The following is an 18235-nucleotide window of genomic DNA, read 5'->3' as shown; positions in this document are numbered from 1 at the left end:
CTGCAATGAAATATTTCTGGATACTGGAGTTTCAATGCACATGAAATCTTCTAGGTCAAAGGTATATCTGTATTGTTTGGTGAATAAGAAAAAAGGATGTCAAAGAATGCCAGCAGCTAAAGGTGAAGGTGGAAGGGAGAAGTGTATGTAGCTGACCATAACTTACTGCCAGAAACAATTAGTCAGCTTGTTAACAAAGGAAACTGATAAGATTGTTTAAGCAAGTTCATTATAGTATAATTTTCTTAGTTGGCTTAAGATAAAAAGCCTCAAAATAGTAATACTTGTTATTTTTTGTTAAAACGACCATAAGATATGACTGAAACTGCCTTTTTTACTGGATCTTAACATTAATTTTTAGTATTTAAAAATTCAATTTTTTAGATACTCTGGATCCAATCACACAAAAGGAATAAAAGGAAGTACTACTTTGATTTATTTGCTGGATGAAAGTTGAGATTTAATAATCTATTTATTAATTCATGTAGCAAAGATCCCCCCACCCCCACCACCACCCTGCCACATCAACTAAATTAGAATTTTAAAAATCTAAGTCAGTATGGGGCACTTTGTTACCTATACAACCTCAGTAGACTCTTGATGTAAATGTATGAATTTGTTCTTTTGTCTGTTCACAAAAGGACATGTAGTAAGAATTAACTTAATATGAGAAAGGATAATTAAAAAAAATATTGAAAAGTCCATTAAAATTCTTCAAGTTATGAAATACCTAAATGGAGAAATTGTATGTATCTGCCAGGAAAACAAAATATTTATAGAAAATTTTTGATAAGAGAATGAACAGATCTTACTTTGCAGCCGACTTGGTGATCTCATCTGTCAACATGTCTCGAACCCTGCAATAATGATGGAAAGAAGGTAAGTTTAAGAGTTTATGTCAGAGCAAGAACCCAATCTTTTGGCTTATTCACCAATTAATAAGAACCTCTAGAAGTGATTCCAGATCTAAACACTATATATGTAGAATTTTAGTGCAAGCTGAAAGAACTGTAATAAGGGCTTTACTTCAAAGACTTTCATCTTGCTATTCCTTAGGTCACTTAGTGGAGGGAGGAGGTGAATGTAACCAAGGAGGGATGTACAGGCAATGTTGCAATGGTGTCCCCTCATGAACTGATTGGAGAGTCTGTGTGTCCTTTCTATTATTCTCTGCTGTGGTCTGAATGTTTGTGTCTCCCCAGGTTCACATGTTGAAATCTTAACTCCCAATGTAGGGTATTAGAGGTGGGGTCCTTGGGAGCTGGTGAGGGCGGAGTCCTTATAAAAAGAGACACCAGAGAACTCTCTCTTTCTCTTTTTTTCCTCTCCTCTCTCTCCCTATTCTCTCGTCTCTCCCCACGTCATCGCCTACCTTCCACACATGAAGACATAAGGAGAAGGTGGCAATGATCTCCCAGCTTCCGGGACTGTGAGAAATAAGTATCTGGTGGTTTAAGCTACCCAGTCTATGGTATTTTTGTTATAGCAGCCTGGACTGACTACAACATTTACTCTTTTTTGCACAAGAGCTCACCAAAACAGCAATTTACTATTTCCAAATTGTAGATAATGGAATAGGCACTATGTATGTATATAAAATAAAACTAAAAACATTGGTTATAAAATCACTCTGAAGCTAAAATAATTACACTCGTGAATTTGAAGGAAGGTATGCTCAATTCAAATATTCATAGAATAAAAAAATTTTTCAGTGTATGAGCCTTGAGTAAAGTGAAAAACAATCACTGCTATATTTACATTTTGAAGAGGATAGAGACATTTTCACTAGGTACTTTGAATTTCATAAATTCAAAGTTTTTATAACTTTTATGACATTTTTGCAAATATAAATTGTATTTGCATTCATAAATATTTTCATTCAAAATCTAACAAACTCTTAGCTATTCTGCACTCTCTTGAGAATGTCATTCTTAAGAGCCAAGCTTTTCAGTTAGTTGCAACTGTTCCGATAGACCTTTAACTTGTATTTTATGAAACCATTCGACAATAAATTCTCTAAACTGTCCTATCCCAGTTTTCCTAGATGGAGAATAGTATATTTAATGTATTCATTTATTGGTCAATGTGGAATATTTACAAATGATGACCTGTCTATACTTACTTCCACATAGGGCCAAATCTTCCGCTTGTGGACTAGTTCCCTCCGTTTACCCATCCCTTCTCTCTGACACATCACCAATATTTCTTTTTCTACTTGTATGACTCCCTTTAGCATGTGAATGTACTGAAATACCTACTATTTTAAAATAAGAAAGAGCTCTCCAACTATTGTCCCATTTTGCTGCTTCTCATACGTCAGAATTCATTTAAAATAGTCTGGACTTGACTCTAGTTCATCTCCTTCCACTCTCTCTAGAGACTACTCTATAGTCTGCCTTTTATCCCCTAAACTCCACCAACTGCTGTCATGGCCACCAACAACTTTCAATAGCTGAAATCGAATTCCCAACTCTCAATCTGCATCCTTTGCCACCTCACAGAAGCATTTGACACAACTGGTTGCTCCTTTCTTGAAACACTTTCTTCCCTTGGCTTTTAAGAGTCCAGGCCCTCTTGATTTTCTTCCTATATCACCGATTACTAATTTTCTGTGTGCTTTATTTGTTCCTTCTTCATCTTCTCCATTTCTTTTTCTTTTTTAAAAGATTTATTTATTTATTTTTAGAGAGAGGGGAGGGAGGTAGGAAGAGAGGGAGAGAAACATTGATATGTGAGAGAAACATTGACTAGTTGCTTCTTGCATGCTTCAGCTGGGGACCTGGGCCACAACTCAGGCATGTGCCCTGACCAGGAATTGAACTGGAGACCTTCTGGTTTGTATGCTGACACTCAGTACACTGAGCCACACCAGCCATGGCTCTTTTCTCCACTTCTAAATGTTGAAGTGCTCTGGGGGGTCAGTGCTCTGACCTTTTCTCTGTCTTTAGTTACTCCTAGGGGATCTCATCCGGCAACATAATTTTAAATGCAGTAGATACACTGATGATTCCCAAATTTCATGTCTAGCCCTGATTTCACCTCTGAACTCTAGACTCATATGTTTAACAACCTACCTGGTATCTCCAATTGGAGGTCTCATTAGGTATCTCAGGCTTAGCAAGTCACAAATCTGATTTCAACTGTACATAGACCTGCAGAATCTTCCATCTTAGTAAATGGGAACTCCATACTTTTAGTTATTCAGAGTTAAAATATTGCAGTTATCCTTGACATCCATCTGTTTCTCACATTCTTCATTTAATGTATCTCTCTATATATTTTGAAAAGTATAGCCAACATACCACCTCCACCAAGTGATCATTTTCAGAAGATGAAAATAAAACTACTTGTAAAAGATAATAGCAAATAGGAAGTGAAATCCAAATTCCTAATCTCTAATCACAAATCCAATGTCATACATTTTTAACTGCTGTGTTATTTTTAAAACTAAATGTAGAAAATGAAAGAATTAGACAAACACATACATACACACGTATATACATACATATATACACACTTGCACATACACACAGAGCTTTTGCTTTTCTGGATATGTCAGTAATAAAAAGTATAAAATCAAGTAACCTTTGAATAGATTTTTAGATTAAAGAAACCCGTGGCTGCAGGCAAAACTATTTAGATTCTGGGCACTTTACTTAGATTTAGGCTGCTGCAACATTAATCTGACAAGGTATTAATCTCAACCCATGTAACAATTTAAATTGCCTTTAATGTGCCAGCACTTATACATTTCTCCATGATATAGTGGGAATTCACTAGGAGGTGTCTGCCAAAGAGAGAAAGTAAAGCCCCAACATGGTAAAGTTGTTTCTAATAATGAAGCCATCTTGGGGAGGGAGGAGCAGGGGAGTGGTAGGGTATTCCTTGACTAAATGTGAGTTAGGGAGGCAATGAATTAAGTGGGGAAAGCAAAAATTTTCATTCAAAAGCATATAAAATAATCAGATATAAGGGAAAAAAGAGAAAAGCAAACCATTTCCACACTGCTTTAGGGGAAAAAAATTATGAATAAAGCCCTCCTTCTTATATCTAAGGAAATAAAAAACACAGCTATCAAATCCTCAATTTTTGCCCCCTTATTAAATTAAAATCCTCAACATTAAAGCCTTTAAACTAGTCACCTTCTCATAGTTCATTTCCCAGGACATCATGGAACTGCCCCCTTACCAGAGCCAGGCTGCGCTTTTTTTGTGTTGCACCTCCTCAGCGCCTTCTTTTCCATGTTTTAACTGCAACTCCAGCTCTGCTATTCTTCCCTGTGAAAAACACAGCATAAATCAGCATGCAAACTCTATGGCCAAAATTATCTTAAAATTTCTTTGGAAAACACAAAGATAACAGATCTAACCTTTCCCAATTCACCTTAAGTATTCCCAATAGGTTATTAAATTATACATGAGGATGTGTGAGCGAGATAATTACATCACCGCTCAGAAGCATATCCTGGAGAAGCTGTTGTTTGACAAATTTAGCGCAGAGCACTTCATTTTGGTTTATCTATTAAAAGCAGAGTTTAATTTCATAGGTCCCATTTCAAAAAATCTCCTGTACAGCAATGATCAGCTCATGTCCATAGCTAATAATTTTAACTGACACTATCCCAAGATTGGGGTCTGGGTACCAGTATCATAACAGAATAGTAGAATATGAGCAGGATGGTATATAACATTTATGATTCAGGTAACATATAACAAAAGTTATTTTCAAACAGCTGTACATTAGATTTCTATTTCTCCAGTGAACATATAAAATAGATGTTATAATGCTTAACCTCTTCCATGTATTAGAAATATAATATCATCCCTTTAAAACCAAGACCTTCAAATATTTATTATCCTTTTTACACTCAGAATTATTTTGATCAGATACTTTCCCTTCCACTCAATCACCAGTTATGTTATTTAAATGTAATTAAAATACTGGTTTATTGGTGAACCCTAAACTGGATAAGAACTTAGATTGTATATTATGTTGGGTAATATCAAACCATTTTCAGAAGTGGTAGTACAGTTTACAGTCTCACTAGCAGTAAGAGTTCTAGTTACTTCACATCCTCACCAACATTTGGAATTGTCAGGCTTTTTAATTTTTACTATTCCTGTGAGTATGAAATGGTGTTAATTATGGTTTTCATTTTCATTTCACTGTTTACTAAGGAGATGGTGCATCTTTTTAAATGTTTATTGACCATTTGGGTTTCCTATTCTGTCCATTTTTCTATAGGCTGTCTTTTCTTATTGATTATAGAGTAAGGTATGTTCTACAGAAGAAAGGTGTATAGGTCTATATATACCCTAGAGAAGAAAGCAATATAGCTTGGAGAGTTAAGGCTATGGAATCAGAATCTAATGCCATTTCCACTTAGTTGAAGTATAAACTTGGGCAAGTTACTTCACTTCTCTAAGCTTCATTTCCTTATTTATAAGATGTAGTTAACAACTATCTCACAGTATTGAGTATCATATTAAATAATATGGAAAATGGTCTATTTAATACAGTGCCTGATAACAAATAATAACTACCTTTACCAGGTTCATTGTCAATAACAACAAAAAAATCCCATCTCCCCTTACAATCTTCTTACAAAACATTCTTTCATGAATATATCGAAATCCTTCATAAAATAATTTGTATTTTCATCTCTATACCCTTAGAGAGCAAAAGGTCCCCCAAAATGTAATATCCAGATTATACAGTTGCATGTCCCTTTATTTTTCTTTGTACATAATAGCACAACCTCTGGCACACAATGCCCTGGGCCTCACCAGTTGGGGCTCTCGGAGACTGGATGGGCATTCTCTTCACATTCTTCATAGTTTCCATTTACTTCAATCATACCCATGCCCATCTCCCTGTGCTCAAAGATAGAATCCCGGTCCTTTCGTTTTTCTTAAATTATATTTTTTATTCTTTTCCCCCCCTTATCTGTTTGAGCAAGATACTGATATTAATATTTAATGTTGATACTGGCCTCCTAGGAGGGTAGGCAAAATAGAAAATAATTGTTATTGTCTGTCTTTATTTGTAATGCTTCTTAAATTGTGCTTCTTTCTTCCTAAAACACTTATTTTCCATAATGCTTTTCAAAAAAAGGAATAGGAAATTAAAAGGTTCAAATCAGTTTAGAAATATAACACAAAAAACTAGTACACATGCAGCCTCTTGAGAAGGCCTATTTTTCTAATTGCTCTTGTAGTCATGAATTTGTACAATCATTCTGTTGTGACCAAGTAAATATTTTTTCTTTCTCAGGGTCTCTGTTCCTCTCAATTCCCTCTTCTTGAATGTCTCTAACCCCTTCCACCCAGTCCATGTTAGGCTATTTATCCAGATGTACTTTGCCTTCCAACTCTCTGCCTAATGGTAACAGAGACCCAGTGGTGGCATTCAACTCAGTCACCTCTGCTTCTGGTTAACAGCTATGGTTAAGGCTGGAAAGCACTCATGGGAACACAAAAGGATGAAATGATCACCTCAACTGAGAGTTTTGGATTGCCTGGAGATTCCAATTCTTAATCTATCAATCCCTCTTACTTAAAAAAAAAAAAAAAAAAAGAAAGAAAGAAAGTCCAGCCTATAGAACAGCTTACTGGTTATAGTGAGCAAGTTCACCTAGCTCCAAATCTATACATTAGAAACAAACAACCCACCCTACAAACTGGCCAGAGAGTAATTTACTAGGGTCAGAGAGTGATTTACTAGGGGTCACAGTTCTGACCCTGGTTTTGATTTCAGATTATTTTGTAGCTAGTTGACTGACTCAGGAAACAAGTGTCTACAGTCAACCTGCTTTAACTCCTCTCTCCTGTTTGAGGTCATATTCAAAATCCCTATGAGCCCTTTATATAAAATCTGGAGACCTTAACCTTCTCTGCATCCCACAAGAGCAGGAAGGTGAAGACAGCCGTAAAGGCCTCTTTATCAAAATGGACTCTGAACTGTCAATCAACTTGTATCTGCATTTTTTTCTTCTTAATGAGAAGAAATTAAAATTATTTCCCATGTCAAACACTTTGATATACTTATAATTTTAAATCCCACATTTTGTGGGGAAAAAATAAATAAGGCTGGAAGCAGACATCTAAGCAAAAGCCACCTGTAGTATTCAGAACTCAAACTTATTCATATCAAAATCAACCTGCAGAAAATAATGGAGAATGTACCCTTTAATGTGTCTCCTAGGCTTAACTGAATAACACGTGGTCCTCAGAATGATCCTCTAGTTTAGTGCAACAAAATATATCTAGCACCAGATGAGAAGGAACTATTAACTCCTGTGCAGAAGAAGTATCCTCCAGGACAGAAATTCTTGATATGGACAAGGAGTCTGGCAATTGTTCTCATTCTTCTAAGATCCACAGATTCTATGTGAGTGTGTGTAGTCATTTATAAAACTTGTTGAACATTTAAAATGCATCGGTGTACCTTCAAGTCATAGTGATAGCCTAGAAAGCATTGTTGTGTTTTCAAATAATACTGAAAATTTTATTATAGTTGACATTTTTTTTTTACTTTTATCACCAATTCTCAAGGGAACTGGATTTATTCAAAATTCAAAGACATTTTAAATGATAAAAAAAGATGTATACTATCACAACAGTAGAAAAGCAGCATAATTGACTTGCATTACTAAAAATACTCAGCTGGCTTTTAAAAAATAGGCTCCTTTAAAATATTAAAGCAATTTGCACTATCTGTTGTTACTACTAATGTGAGACATTATGTGTTAGGGAAAATGCATGATACAGTGGGAAAGGCTGGGTTTCTGGAGTCCAAAAGATTCCGGTTAATTTCCAGTTCTTTTATTTACTGACTGTTGGGTTTTGCACCATTTGCTTTGTTTTCCTAGCTAACCCTGTTTCCCTATTTCTAATCTCATTATATGTGGGGTTTACAATACCCACTTCAAAGGGTTTCTGTAAAGATTAATTGAAATCGTATATGGTAAGTATTGGACACACACTAGTTATTCAAAAAATACTATAAAGACAACCATAGAAGTTGTTTTCTTTTGTCAATTGCAAGTCATCTGCATGACTTATACCATAATTGTGTTCAATTTAGCCTTCCTTATGCTGAGAGCTAAATACAGTTCTCAGGTATTGTACTGGGATTGCTAGTGGACAAGTTAGTCTCCCACAATGAACTGGGAGCTCACTGAGAGGAAGGAGTGCTTTATTCCTCTTGGTATCCCACATACCCAGCACAAGGCCTGGCCAGTAAAAAGCACTCCATAAATGTTTGGTGAAGGTAAACACTGCAAAATTACATAGAGAAAAATAAATGTGAGAAAAAGTACACAGTCTGACTTATGATTTCACTCAACTTGAATAAAAACTGTAATTGGTCAAGGGCATATATGAGTAATGCACTCATTCACTCATGCATCTATTCAAAACTGAGTGCCTAGATGCAGCTGAGGATAAAAAAGTGGGTAAGCTGAGAAAAAGGAAACCATCGTTCCAAGGGAACATCTTTAAAATGTGGATTTCGGTATGGTTTGGGGAATCATCTAAAACACAGATGCTCAGAATGTGGTTGATACACTGAGTTAAAGTTAGCTGGCAGCTTGGTAAACATGGAGATTCCTGGTCCCCCCACTCAGTTCTAATGACTAGGAATCTCTGAAGATGCATCAGTACTTTATAAAATCTAGACTCAATAAAATATGTTGCAGTAAGGTTTTCAGATGAGAGCACCGATGCTCAGGTGCTTAGTCATTTCCTATGACCCTCCCGCCCTACCTCCCACCATCTTTTAGGACAGTTGTTACCTTTGACCATAGCACCTGAGACTCCATGAAAATCTGATTCTGGGCCATAAATTACTTAAGTATCATCAGATTTTTGTTCTAGCATTCTTAAAAATGAATTTTAAGCTAGGAAAAATAATTGTTAGTTGTTTTCCTATATTGTTAACTGTTTATATATTCCCAAACTGATTAAAAATTATTTCTAATTTTAAAAAATCTACAAACTGTAAGTTATAATATTATTGGATTAAATAAAGTCAAATTGAGTATAATTCATTTATTTATGGAGCACCTATGGTGTTTTAGATACTACAACAGGTTCTAGAGACAACAGAGCTCCTCCTTCTAGGAGCAGAGACAAGAGGGAAGCCCCAGACAAGTAACTAAGTTGATAAAGCCTTCAAAAAGAGAAGCATGTATTCTAAGGAAGCACACACGAGCAACATAAAATCCAGTTGGGGGTAGAGGGTGCACACACTGGTTCCTTCTCAGATAAAATGGTCTAAAGAACAAGTAGCAATTAGGTGCGCAAAGAGGGAATGGCAGTACCTGCACCAGAAGAAATCATGAGTCAATGTCAGGAGATTAGGAGAGACTTGCTGAGTGTGGAAAACAAAGAAATTTAGCAAGGATGAAACACAACATTTAGAGGAAGGATAATAAGATAAGGCTGGAGATGTACGCAAGCCCCACTTGAGGAGGCGGGGGCAGACAGTGACCTCAGTTTGAGATGAGTTCAAGTTGAGGTGCTATGGGACATCCAAGGGGGACATGTGGGATATCAGGGAGATGTTCGGAAAGCAGCGTGATGTAGGACAGCAGTGCTCAAGGGGGAATTCTAGATGGGACACAGGGTGGGAAGAAATCAACATTTAAAACTGAAATAAAAAAATAAAGCGATTATTCATGGATAAAAAAAATTTAAGTGCATTATATACATTTATGCCTTACATTCTTTTATCTGCAATTATAATCATTGCATTTTTCATAGTGCTATTTTCCTAAGTGATTTTTTTTTTTATTTAATACATATTTGCAGTAACATCTGAGAGAAGGAGCCACTCCCCTGAAACAAATCATCCTATGGTTTCATTACCTGTAAAATGGCATGATAAGCTCGAGTCATATATGCAAGCCACGCCTGTGGGAGAAAAATGGCCCGGTGCCACTCCGAAAGTTGGATGTGAACCTGTGGGAAAGATGTACCATACCACGAGTTAGACTACACGGTATTAAAGCAGTAAAATTAAACCATATCATCAATTCTTTCTTTCCCCTTAAGTAAATGGTTTATGTTCTGAAGCAAACCAAATCAGTCTAGGATCAAAACCACAAATAAGGTCTTTGAATATTTTCAAAGGAGAAGAGCTTAGAGTCCTGTAAAGACAAAATAAAATAAGCCTGAAATTTTCTAAATTAAAGCAAATAGAATCTTACAATAATAACAAGTTAAGATGTATATGTAATACAAATATGTCCCTGAAAATTAGGGAGAAACTCTGCAAATCCTCTTGCCAATGTCAGGAAACGAGGTATTGTCTAACAAATCTCCCTAGTAATTTTAAATAAAAATAAATATTGCTCACATCCTGGATTTCACTCTGACAATTTCTGAAGTAATAAACCTAAATTGCCAACAGAAATATCATGTTGTGTAGAAACCATGATGGTAAGAGCATGCAAATGAGCACTGCACTCAGCAATTGTGCACACCACCATATAAATGCCCTTTAATCAGTGTGGGTAAACAAGCGAAAAATGAAATAGGCCAACACTGAAACCGTGTTTCTGAACGAGGCCCAGATACAACATCTGGTTTTCATAGTCATTTCTGTTTCTACCTATTAGTATACAGCTATCTTGCAACAAATCTTCCCAAGGTCTGCTTCTGTTAAAGAAAGATCACTCCAGAAAAACAGTCACAGTACATCACATTTCATGTTTCCTCAACTCATCACACTCAAACAACAAAAACTTTAGTCTGTGTCCTATAGATTAAAAAAAAAATCACCCAAATTTTTATATAAATACCCCAGAATCATGAAAACCAGAGTGCTTAAGGAGATTTTATTGTATTATAAGAAGTAATTTTCTCAATTGCTCTGCGATAGGGAAGAGAACAGCCTCTCTGAATAGATCTGGTTCCCTTGGCCTCTGGTGTTTAATTCCAGTCTTAGTGTAGGCCTAGTACACACAAGGCATTATGAGAAAATATAAAGAATATCAGCTGATCTGGGTCGTCACAGAGCTTTCTAGTGTGAGAATCAGAAACAGGCGCAAATAGATTACAAGGCAAAATTATGAAGACGCTATGGGAAGAAAGAGAACAAAGATTAATTCTGTCTGCTACCTATCACCTCTCAATCCACTGCTGTATTTTAAAGAATTAGATACTCCAATAGCATAAAAAAGGGACTGGAGCCATGAAATAAACTTTAAAAAATGATAAAGACAGGTTTCTTCCTTTTCCAATTAAGTACTCTCTCTGTTGAGGAGGGTACGGCATGCCTTGTCAATATGTTACTAAACATCCTTGAGAAACAGGCCAGCCGAGGCCACATTCAAGTTGGGAGGCACTAATTAGTCAGTCCTTGGTTCTTGTCCTTTGTTACCAAAATGGGAGGTATTTTCTCCTATCAATTCTGTTCCCTTTTCATAAACTATATTACTATCTCTAAGTTGCATTTTGAGATCTGGTTTTACGAGAAAGCACACTCAAACACCACAACCAAAACTTTTATCTCTTATGTGAGAACTTCAAAATATTAAAAATTTTCCTGCCAAGTACTGTAATTTATGGACATCATTACCAATGCACTACTGAGGTGATCCACAGCCTCAGCAAACTGGTAATAAGAGCACTAAATGTTTTTGGAAAGACAATGGTCTCAATTGGTTCTTAAACATGAGTTAAAAAAAGAAAGCATTATGGAAAAAAATATAAAGGAAAATGAGCAAATCAAATGTTGAGCTTCTAAGAACAAAGACAGTCATTCCAGGAAATCCATTTAAAAGGAAGTTATAAACTGAAGGTTAAAGCCAATCCTCCTCCTGCTGCTCCAACCACATGTGAAGGCAGTACAGGCACACGGTAGAACACTTGAGCCTCAGCATCAGCCTGCACTCCTTTGTTTAATGAGATTATACCTAGTCTTAGTGTTCTACGGAGTTAGCTGTGAACAAATCTCTTTAAAGAAGCATTTTCTCGCTCTTTTTCTTACTGAAGAGAGATTTAAGGAAACAGCTTGAAGACAGTTACCACCCACACTCCAGTAGTATTACAGGCAAAAGAAGAAGCTATTCCAATTCAATACAGAGCTACCCATAAAGGTAAATGTTACTAGGCTGGAAAATACAATTCCCATTTTTAAAGTATGAAAATTATGTATAATTTGCATTACTTGTGAGAAGCCCTTGAAGTAAACTCATCAACAAAATAATTTCAGCCCTGACCAGTGTGGTTCAGTGGATTGACTGGGTGTCATCCTGCAAACAGAAAAGTTACTGGTTCCATTTCCAGTCAGGGCACACACTTGAGTTGTGGGCTAGGTCCCTGGTTGGCGGTGTGTGAGAGGCAACCCATCAATGTTTCTCTCTCATATCAATGTTTCCCACCCTCTTTTTTTCTCTCCCTACCCCCTCTCTAAAAATAAATAAAATCTTTTTAAAAATTTTTAAAAATCATGAAGTTGCAACCTTGTTATTCAGCAGATGATAAAACAGTCTTCTCAATCACTGTGCATCAAGTTTTAAGGACCATGTGAAATTTACTTTCTCTGTAACTAACTACACATACAGCTGCAATGACAGGTGTCTGGTCGACTTGAGATGGGTATGTCTTATGCTTCGAAGAAGAGTAGAGTTTCTATGTGTAAGAGTAGTAAGTACAATGAAATGTTATGCATACGCCTCAAAAAGAGAACACATTGGGGAAACATGCAAATAATGTAAGGGAGAGAAGAATGCTCCTGAGGAAAGGGTGGAGATGGAGCAGGTAACAGACTTAAACAGGGTGGTCAGAATAGATCTCATAGAGAAGGTCAAGTCTGAGTAAAAATCAGAAGGAGGTGAAGATGTAAAAACCAAGGTATGTGCTAGTGGGAATGTAAAATCGTTCAGCTGCCATAGAAAACAGTTTAGTGGTTCCTCAAAAAGTTAAAGACAGAATTACCATACAACACATCAATTCCACTACTAGATATATACCCAAGAGAAATGAAAACATGTATTCAAATACTTGAACATGACTGTTCATAGCAGCACTTTCAAAATAGCCAAAAGGTGAAAATAACATAAAGGTTCATGAATGAATGAATGGATAAACAAAATACAGTATATTGACAGTATAATATTGTTCAGCCACAAAAGGGAATGAGGCGCTGATGCATATGCTGCAGTGCAGATGACCCTTGAAAACATTAGGCTAAGGGAAAGGGCCCAGACACAAAAGATCGCCTATTGCATGATCCCATTTATATGAAATATCCAGAAAAGGTAAATCCATAGGGACAGAGACAAATTAGTGGTTTCCAGGGATGGGGATGAAGGAGGTCAGAGGCTAGAAAAAGAAAGTAGGGAGAATGGGGAGTGATTGCTTAATGGATACACATCTCATGTGAGGGTGATGAAAACGTTTTTGAACTAGATAGATGTGACAGTGTATATTGTGAATGTACTAAATGCTATATGTTGTAAACTTTAATGTGGTTAGTTTTATATTATGTGAATTATTGTTCAATGGAAAAAAAAGATAAGGCAAAGGTCCTAAAGTGAGCACAGCACATGGCTGATCTACTGGAGAACAGAAAGAAGGCCAATATCAACAGCACAGAGGGGAACAGAAAGAGAATAGGCTGGTGAATTAGCAGGGGGCCCGGAGAATTCAGGGTCTTCTAGGTCGTTTTTCAGGACCTGCCTTTATTCTTACTAACGAGGGGCTATTAAAGAATTTTGAGAAGTAGGAGGATATCACCTGATCTATTGTAAAGGAATCATGCAGATGAGACGATAATAGTAGGGGGCAAAGGTCAAAGTGAGGAAACCTACTCAGAGGCTACTGCAACAATCCAAGTGAGAGATACTGGTGGCTCAGAGTTGTAACAGTAGCCTTGTAGAATAATAGTTTTCAAATATTTAGCTATATGAGTTTTTCCACCCCACCCAAAATGTTAAGGAAAATGCCAATATATAAAACGGAAAACAGAGAATTCAATCTTGTCCAGATGAAGTCAGGGCAAAGCGTTGGGACTTGGCCCTCAGCTCTCTTGATCATCAGACCCTAGCTTGTGGTGGCCCCTAGGACTCTTTAAAACAGTTTAACTAGGAGGACATAAAAGAGATCAGTGGTTATAAGTAGACAGAGGAGGGGAACGGGGCTGACTACAAAGGAGCATGGAGAATTTTTAGGGTGAGAAAACTATTATCCTGACTGTGGTACTGGTTACACAAATGTGCGTACTTGTTAAAATTCATAGAACTATACACTAAAAGGCATAAAACTTAGTGTATGTATATTATACCTCAATAAAAATAAAATTAAAAATACATCACTTGAAATCACTATTTTTAGAACATGTAATTCCCACCCAGACACCTCCCACCATCTATTATTATCCACTGTACACTTCTTTGTCATCATCATTCAAAACCCACTCTTGCGCTCTTCCTTCTTTTTTCTATCAATATTACCCATCAATTTCCTAGTCACACAAGATTAAAACTTCTGATTTTTTCTGGGCTTCTTTCTTTCCTCTAACTCAACGACCAAGTCTACCTCTGAAATGTTTATTATATTTGTCCCTACTTCCGTCCTCATTGGTTTAGTCCTAATTCCTACCTAGATTACTGAGGTCACCTAATTAATCTCCTAACAGATTAAAGTCTTTCCTCCTTCTTTTTTATCTTCACTGAAAGAGATGTTTATTGATTTGAGAGAGAGAGAAACACTAATAGGTTGCCTCTCATAAGTGCCTGACCGGGGATTGAACCCACAACATTTTGGTGCATGGGATGACGCTCCAACCAACTAAGCCACCCAGCCAGAGCCCTTCCTTCTTCTAGTACACCCTAAATGGTGCAGCTACTATCACATTAACTCAGAACTTTGTTTCAAAAACCTTGGTGGTTCTTAAAGAATAAAGTTCAAACTCTTTTGTACTATGTTCAAAGATTTTTAGACTCAAAAGCGCAATGCTAAGAAATAATTTGTTCTCACGTTAGAACTCTGCTGGCCAAGATCCTCAACCCATATCCTCACTTGATTTTTTGTTCTTCTCTTCCATTTAACCTGTATTCTGGCTGAGCTGGGTTATAAACCAGTTCCCAAGCCTGCCCTATATTCAACAGGACCTTTGCACTCACTGTTTCCTCTGCCTTCAATGCCTCTTTCCTCTCACTGCTACTAACTGAAATAATTTCCAGCATACTATCAGCCTCTCCTCTAACACTCAATAAATTCCATCTTAGATTATTTGTGTAAGGGTATTAATCTCATACAATCCTATGGGCAGAGATCATGTCCTATTCATCCTGGAATCTCTCCCATGACACTCATAACAGTGTCTTGCACATAAGTGTTCAATTAAGTACCTGCTGAGTTTAACCAAACTAAATGTACAGTATTTGCTTTAAGACAAAATTTTGTCATGTGAAAACCATAATATCATAAACAACTGATCACAAAACATTATGATATACAACCTTCAATCATGCTAGAAGCACAATTTTAGGAAACATTTTTTAGTAGAAACAGCCTCAAACACAAGTTGTTGAGGATGCAATTATTCGATATTTTATAAAAGAATGTCCAAAATGCTCTGGTCAGGAAATGTTTAATTCCAGATAAAAACACAGTGAGTGACAAGGCAATATTTTAAAGTAGGTATGATAAACTATATATCTTAAAATTTCCTAACCAATCTTACAGCCTCTAATTAAGTATATCTGAAACATTCGCTCAACAGAAAATACTCTGCTTAGACACACAATTTACAATGTAGGGGAATGTTGACAAGCAGAATGAAAAGTAGATCTTGTTTCTTCACTGATACGTATTTTACTGGAAGTGACTACATGGTCACCTAATTAGTTAATTTACTTTTCAGAATATATTGCCTAGAAATTTGGTATTATCCTCTGCCTCTGGCTGGTCATAACAAATAAGATTATTCATTTATAAGAAAATACCCTTTTAACAGCCCCTCATTAAATACTATAAATCAATAAGGCAAGCTTTAATTGTCAAACTAGAATGAGATAAAATACAGCAGCACGTAAAAATGACAAGTAAATTGTTTGCTATTGATTTAAACCCCAATTTCATAAAGTAAGGCATTTTTTCATGTTCCCAGATGTATGCATCACCAAAATAATAAAAGTATTTAACTTCAATTGCTACAGACACATGAATAGCAAGCCACCACATCACCACATTTGGTCTGTGACAAACATACACACTCCTCCGACATTCCCAGAAGAAAAATCATTTGTACTTAGTGCTAGAGACCCCCAAAGCCATTCAATGTCCCATTGTTTATATATAAAACATAATAGGTTTCAATTTTCTGTCAATAGTAATCTTGTTTGCCCAAAATAATGTTTCTTTAATTCTTGTCCCGTGACAAACAGTGACTGGAAGACAAGGAGGGAGGACTTGTGGACACATTTTTAAAATAAAATGACACCCATCTTTTTGAAGGTGCTTTCCGGACATTTAAAACTCTCTCTTTCACCCTCTTTCCCCTCACTCATTCTCTCTCTCCCTGTTCAATTTATCTTTCTCTCCCCCTCTCTCCCTAACCCCTTTCCCCATGAGGGTAACATCAGCTTGAAGCTGACAATTCAATCACATCTCAAGCAACCATTTACTGTTATTTAATAGGAGGGGGAAAAACCCAGTTACCATAACAACTCACACCACACAGTAATTATGGAGTCTCTAACATACAGCAAACCATATTTTCACAGTGTTTTCTAAGATGAATGTATACTAAGCACAGATACTACTACTCCCAATTATTATTCAGAATTTTCATCTAATTGTTTCGTATTGCATGAATGGCTAGGGTACTCTATGTTTTTCATTAGAGACATAACCTTATTTAAATAAATAAGAAACTGAAAGAAAAAGGCAAATACAGCCCTTATATTTCAAATAATGGCTTATATATCACACATACTTTCGGGCATGTAGGGAAAAAATTTAAAGAAGACAAAGAAAACAAAATTAATTTATAAGGTAAAAATAATCAAATGATGATCAATAAGAAAAAAATACTTTATAAACAAAGATTTCATTCAGAGCAGTGCCACCAATAATTCCAAATAAGGCTACACTGAAATAAAAATGAGAGGAAAGCTCATTGCCTAATGCAGAGGTAGAAATATAGTTGGGTAGCAGCAGCAGGATCAGAAAAATTTGCATGCATCCAAAGATGGAGGAAATAATGAAGGAAGACTGCCGTTCTCATCCAGGGACAAACCGGTATCATTCAGTGGAAGTGACAGTGTCATGTCAGAATTAGAAATGCTATGGGTGACAAGGCAGGGAAGGAAACTGTCATTCACCTTCAACTTCCTCATCAACAGGTGCCAAGTTATTTTCAGGATGAGATGTAGTAGTTAGGAATCAGAGCAGAAAGGGATAGTCCCTTGAGCTTGGACAAGCCCTAGTAGATCTGAAATGATCCCTGGTTGTCCTTTGTTTAAAGGAGCAAAGAGAGAGAGGACACTTCAGTTTTAAAGAAATATCAACAGAAGAGTGATCACAGTAGTCCCCACTTACCTGCTGTTTTACTTTTTGAGGTTTTAATTATCACGGTAAAATTCAATATGAAAGTATTAAAAGGAAAATTCTAGAAATGATTCATAAGTTTTAAATTAAGCACCATTCTAAGTAGTGTGATGAAATCTCATGCTTCCTGCTCCACTCTACCAATGATATAAATCATCCCATTGCCCTGTGGCTCCATGATGTATATACTACCTGCCTGTTAGTCACTTAGTAGCTGTCTCTGTTATCAGCGGATTGTTGGGATATCACAGAGCTTGTGTTCAAGTATCCCTTATAAGAGCTTAACGCTATGTCACAACATATATGTCCTTTGCCTTGCTTCATCTTTTTTTTAAAATTTTATTTTAATTTATTTTTTCAAATACATTTGTCTCTGCCAACCCCCCCACCACTTTCCTTGCCCCCTCTCTCCTTCCCTCCCTCAGCTCTTCCCCTTTTCATCTTATTATGTAAAAAATTGATCAAGTCATATCACTGCAAGAAGGAAGAGTACAGTACAATAAGATATTTTGAGAGAGAGAGACCACATCCATATAGCTTTTATTAGAGTATGTTATTACAATAGTTTTATTGTATTATTTGTTGTTGTGCCTAATTTATAAACTTTATCATAGGTATGTATAGGAAAAAACATAGTGTATATAGGGTGTAGTACTATCTGTGGCTTCAGG

At 36.3% G+C, this 18235-nt stretch overlaps 1 protein-coding gene across 1 annotated transcript in view; it reads right to left on the bottom strand.

Annotated features, from left to right (window-relative positions):
• FOCAD (focadhesin) overlaps positions 1-18235 on the bottom strand; it is a 321816-nt gene that overhangs the window by 65886 nt on the left and 237695 nt on the right. The window contains exons 22-24 of the mRNA XM_054583210.1: positions 9870-9962; positions 4189-4277; positions 813-857 (exon numbers count right to left, since the gene is read on the bottom strand). Coding sequence (XP_054439185.1) covers positions 813-857; positions 4189-4277; positions 9870-9962 — 227 coding nt within the window. The remainder of the gene's footprint in view (positions 1-812; positions 858-4188; positions 4278-9869; positions 9963-18235) is intronic.

Source organism: Pteronotus mesoamericanus, unplaced genomic scaffold, assembly GCF_021234165.1.
Source record: "Pteronotus mesoamericanus isolate MK-2021 breed Mesoamerican mustached bat unplaced genomic scaffold, CSHL_Meso_final contig_73, whole genome shotgun sequence".
In the NCBI taxonomy this organism is placed as follows: domain Eukaryota; kingdom Metazoa; phylum Chordata; class Mammalia; order Chiroptera; family Mormoopidae; genus Pteronotus; species Pteronotus mesoamericanus.
The sequence above is the reverse complement of the archived record's forward strand: the minus strand, read 5'-3'. Positions and strand labels throughout refer to the sequence as shown.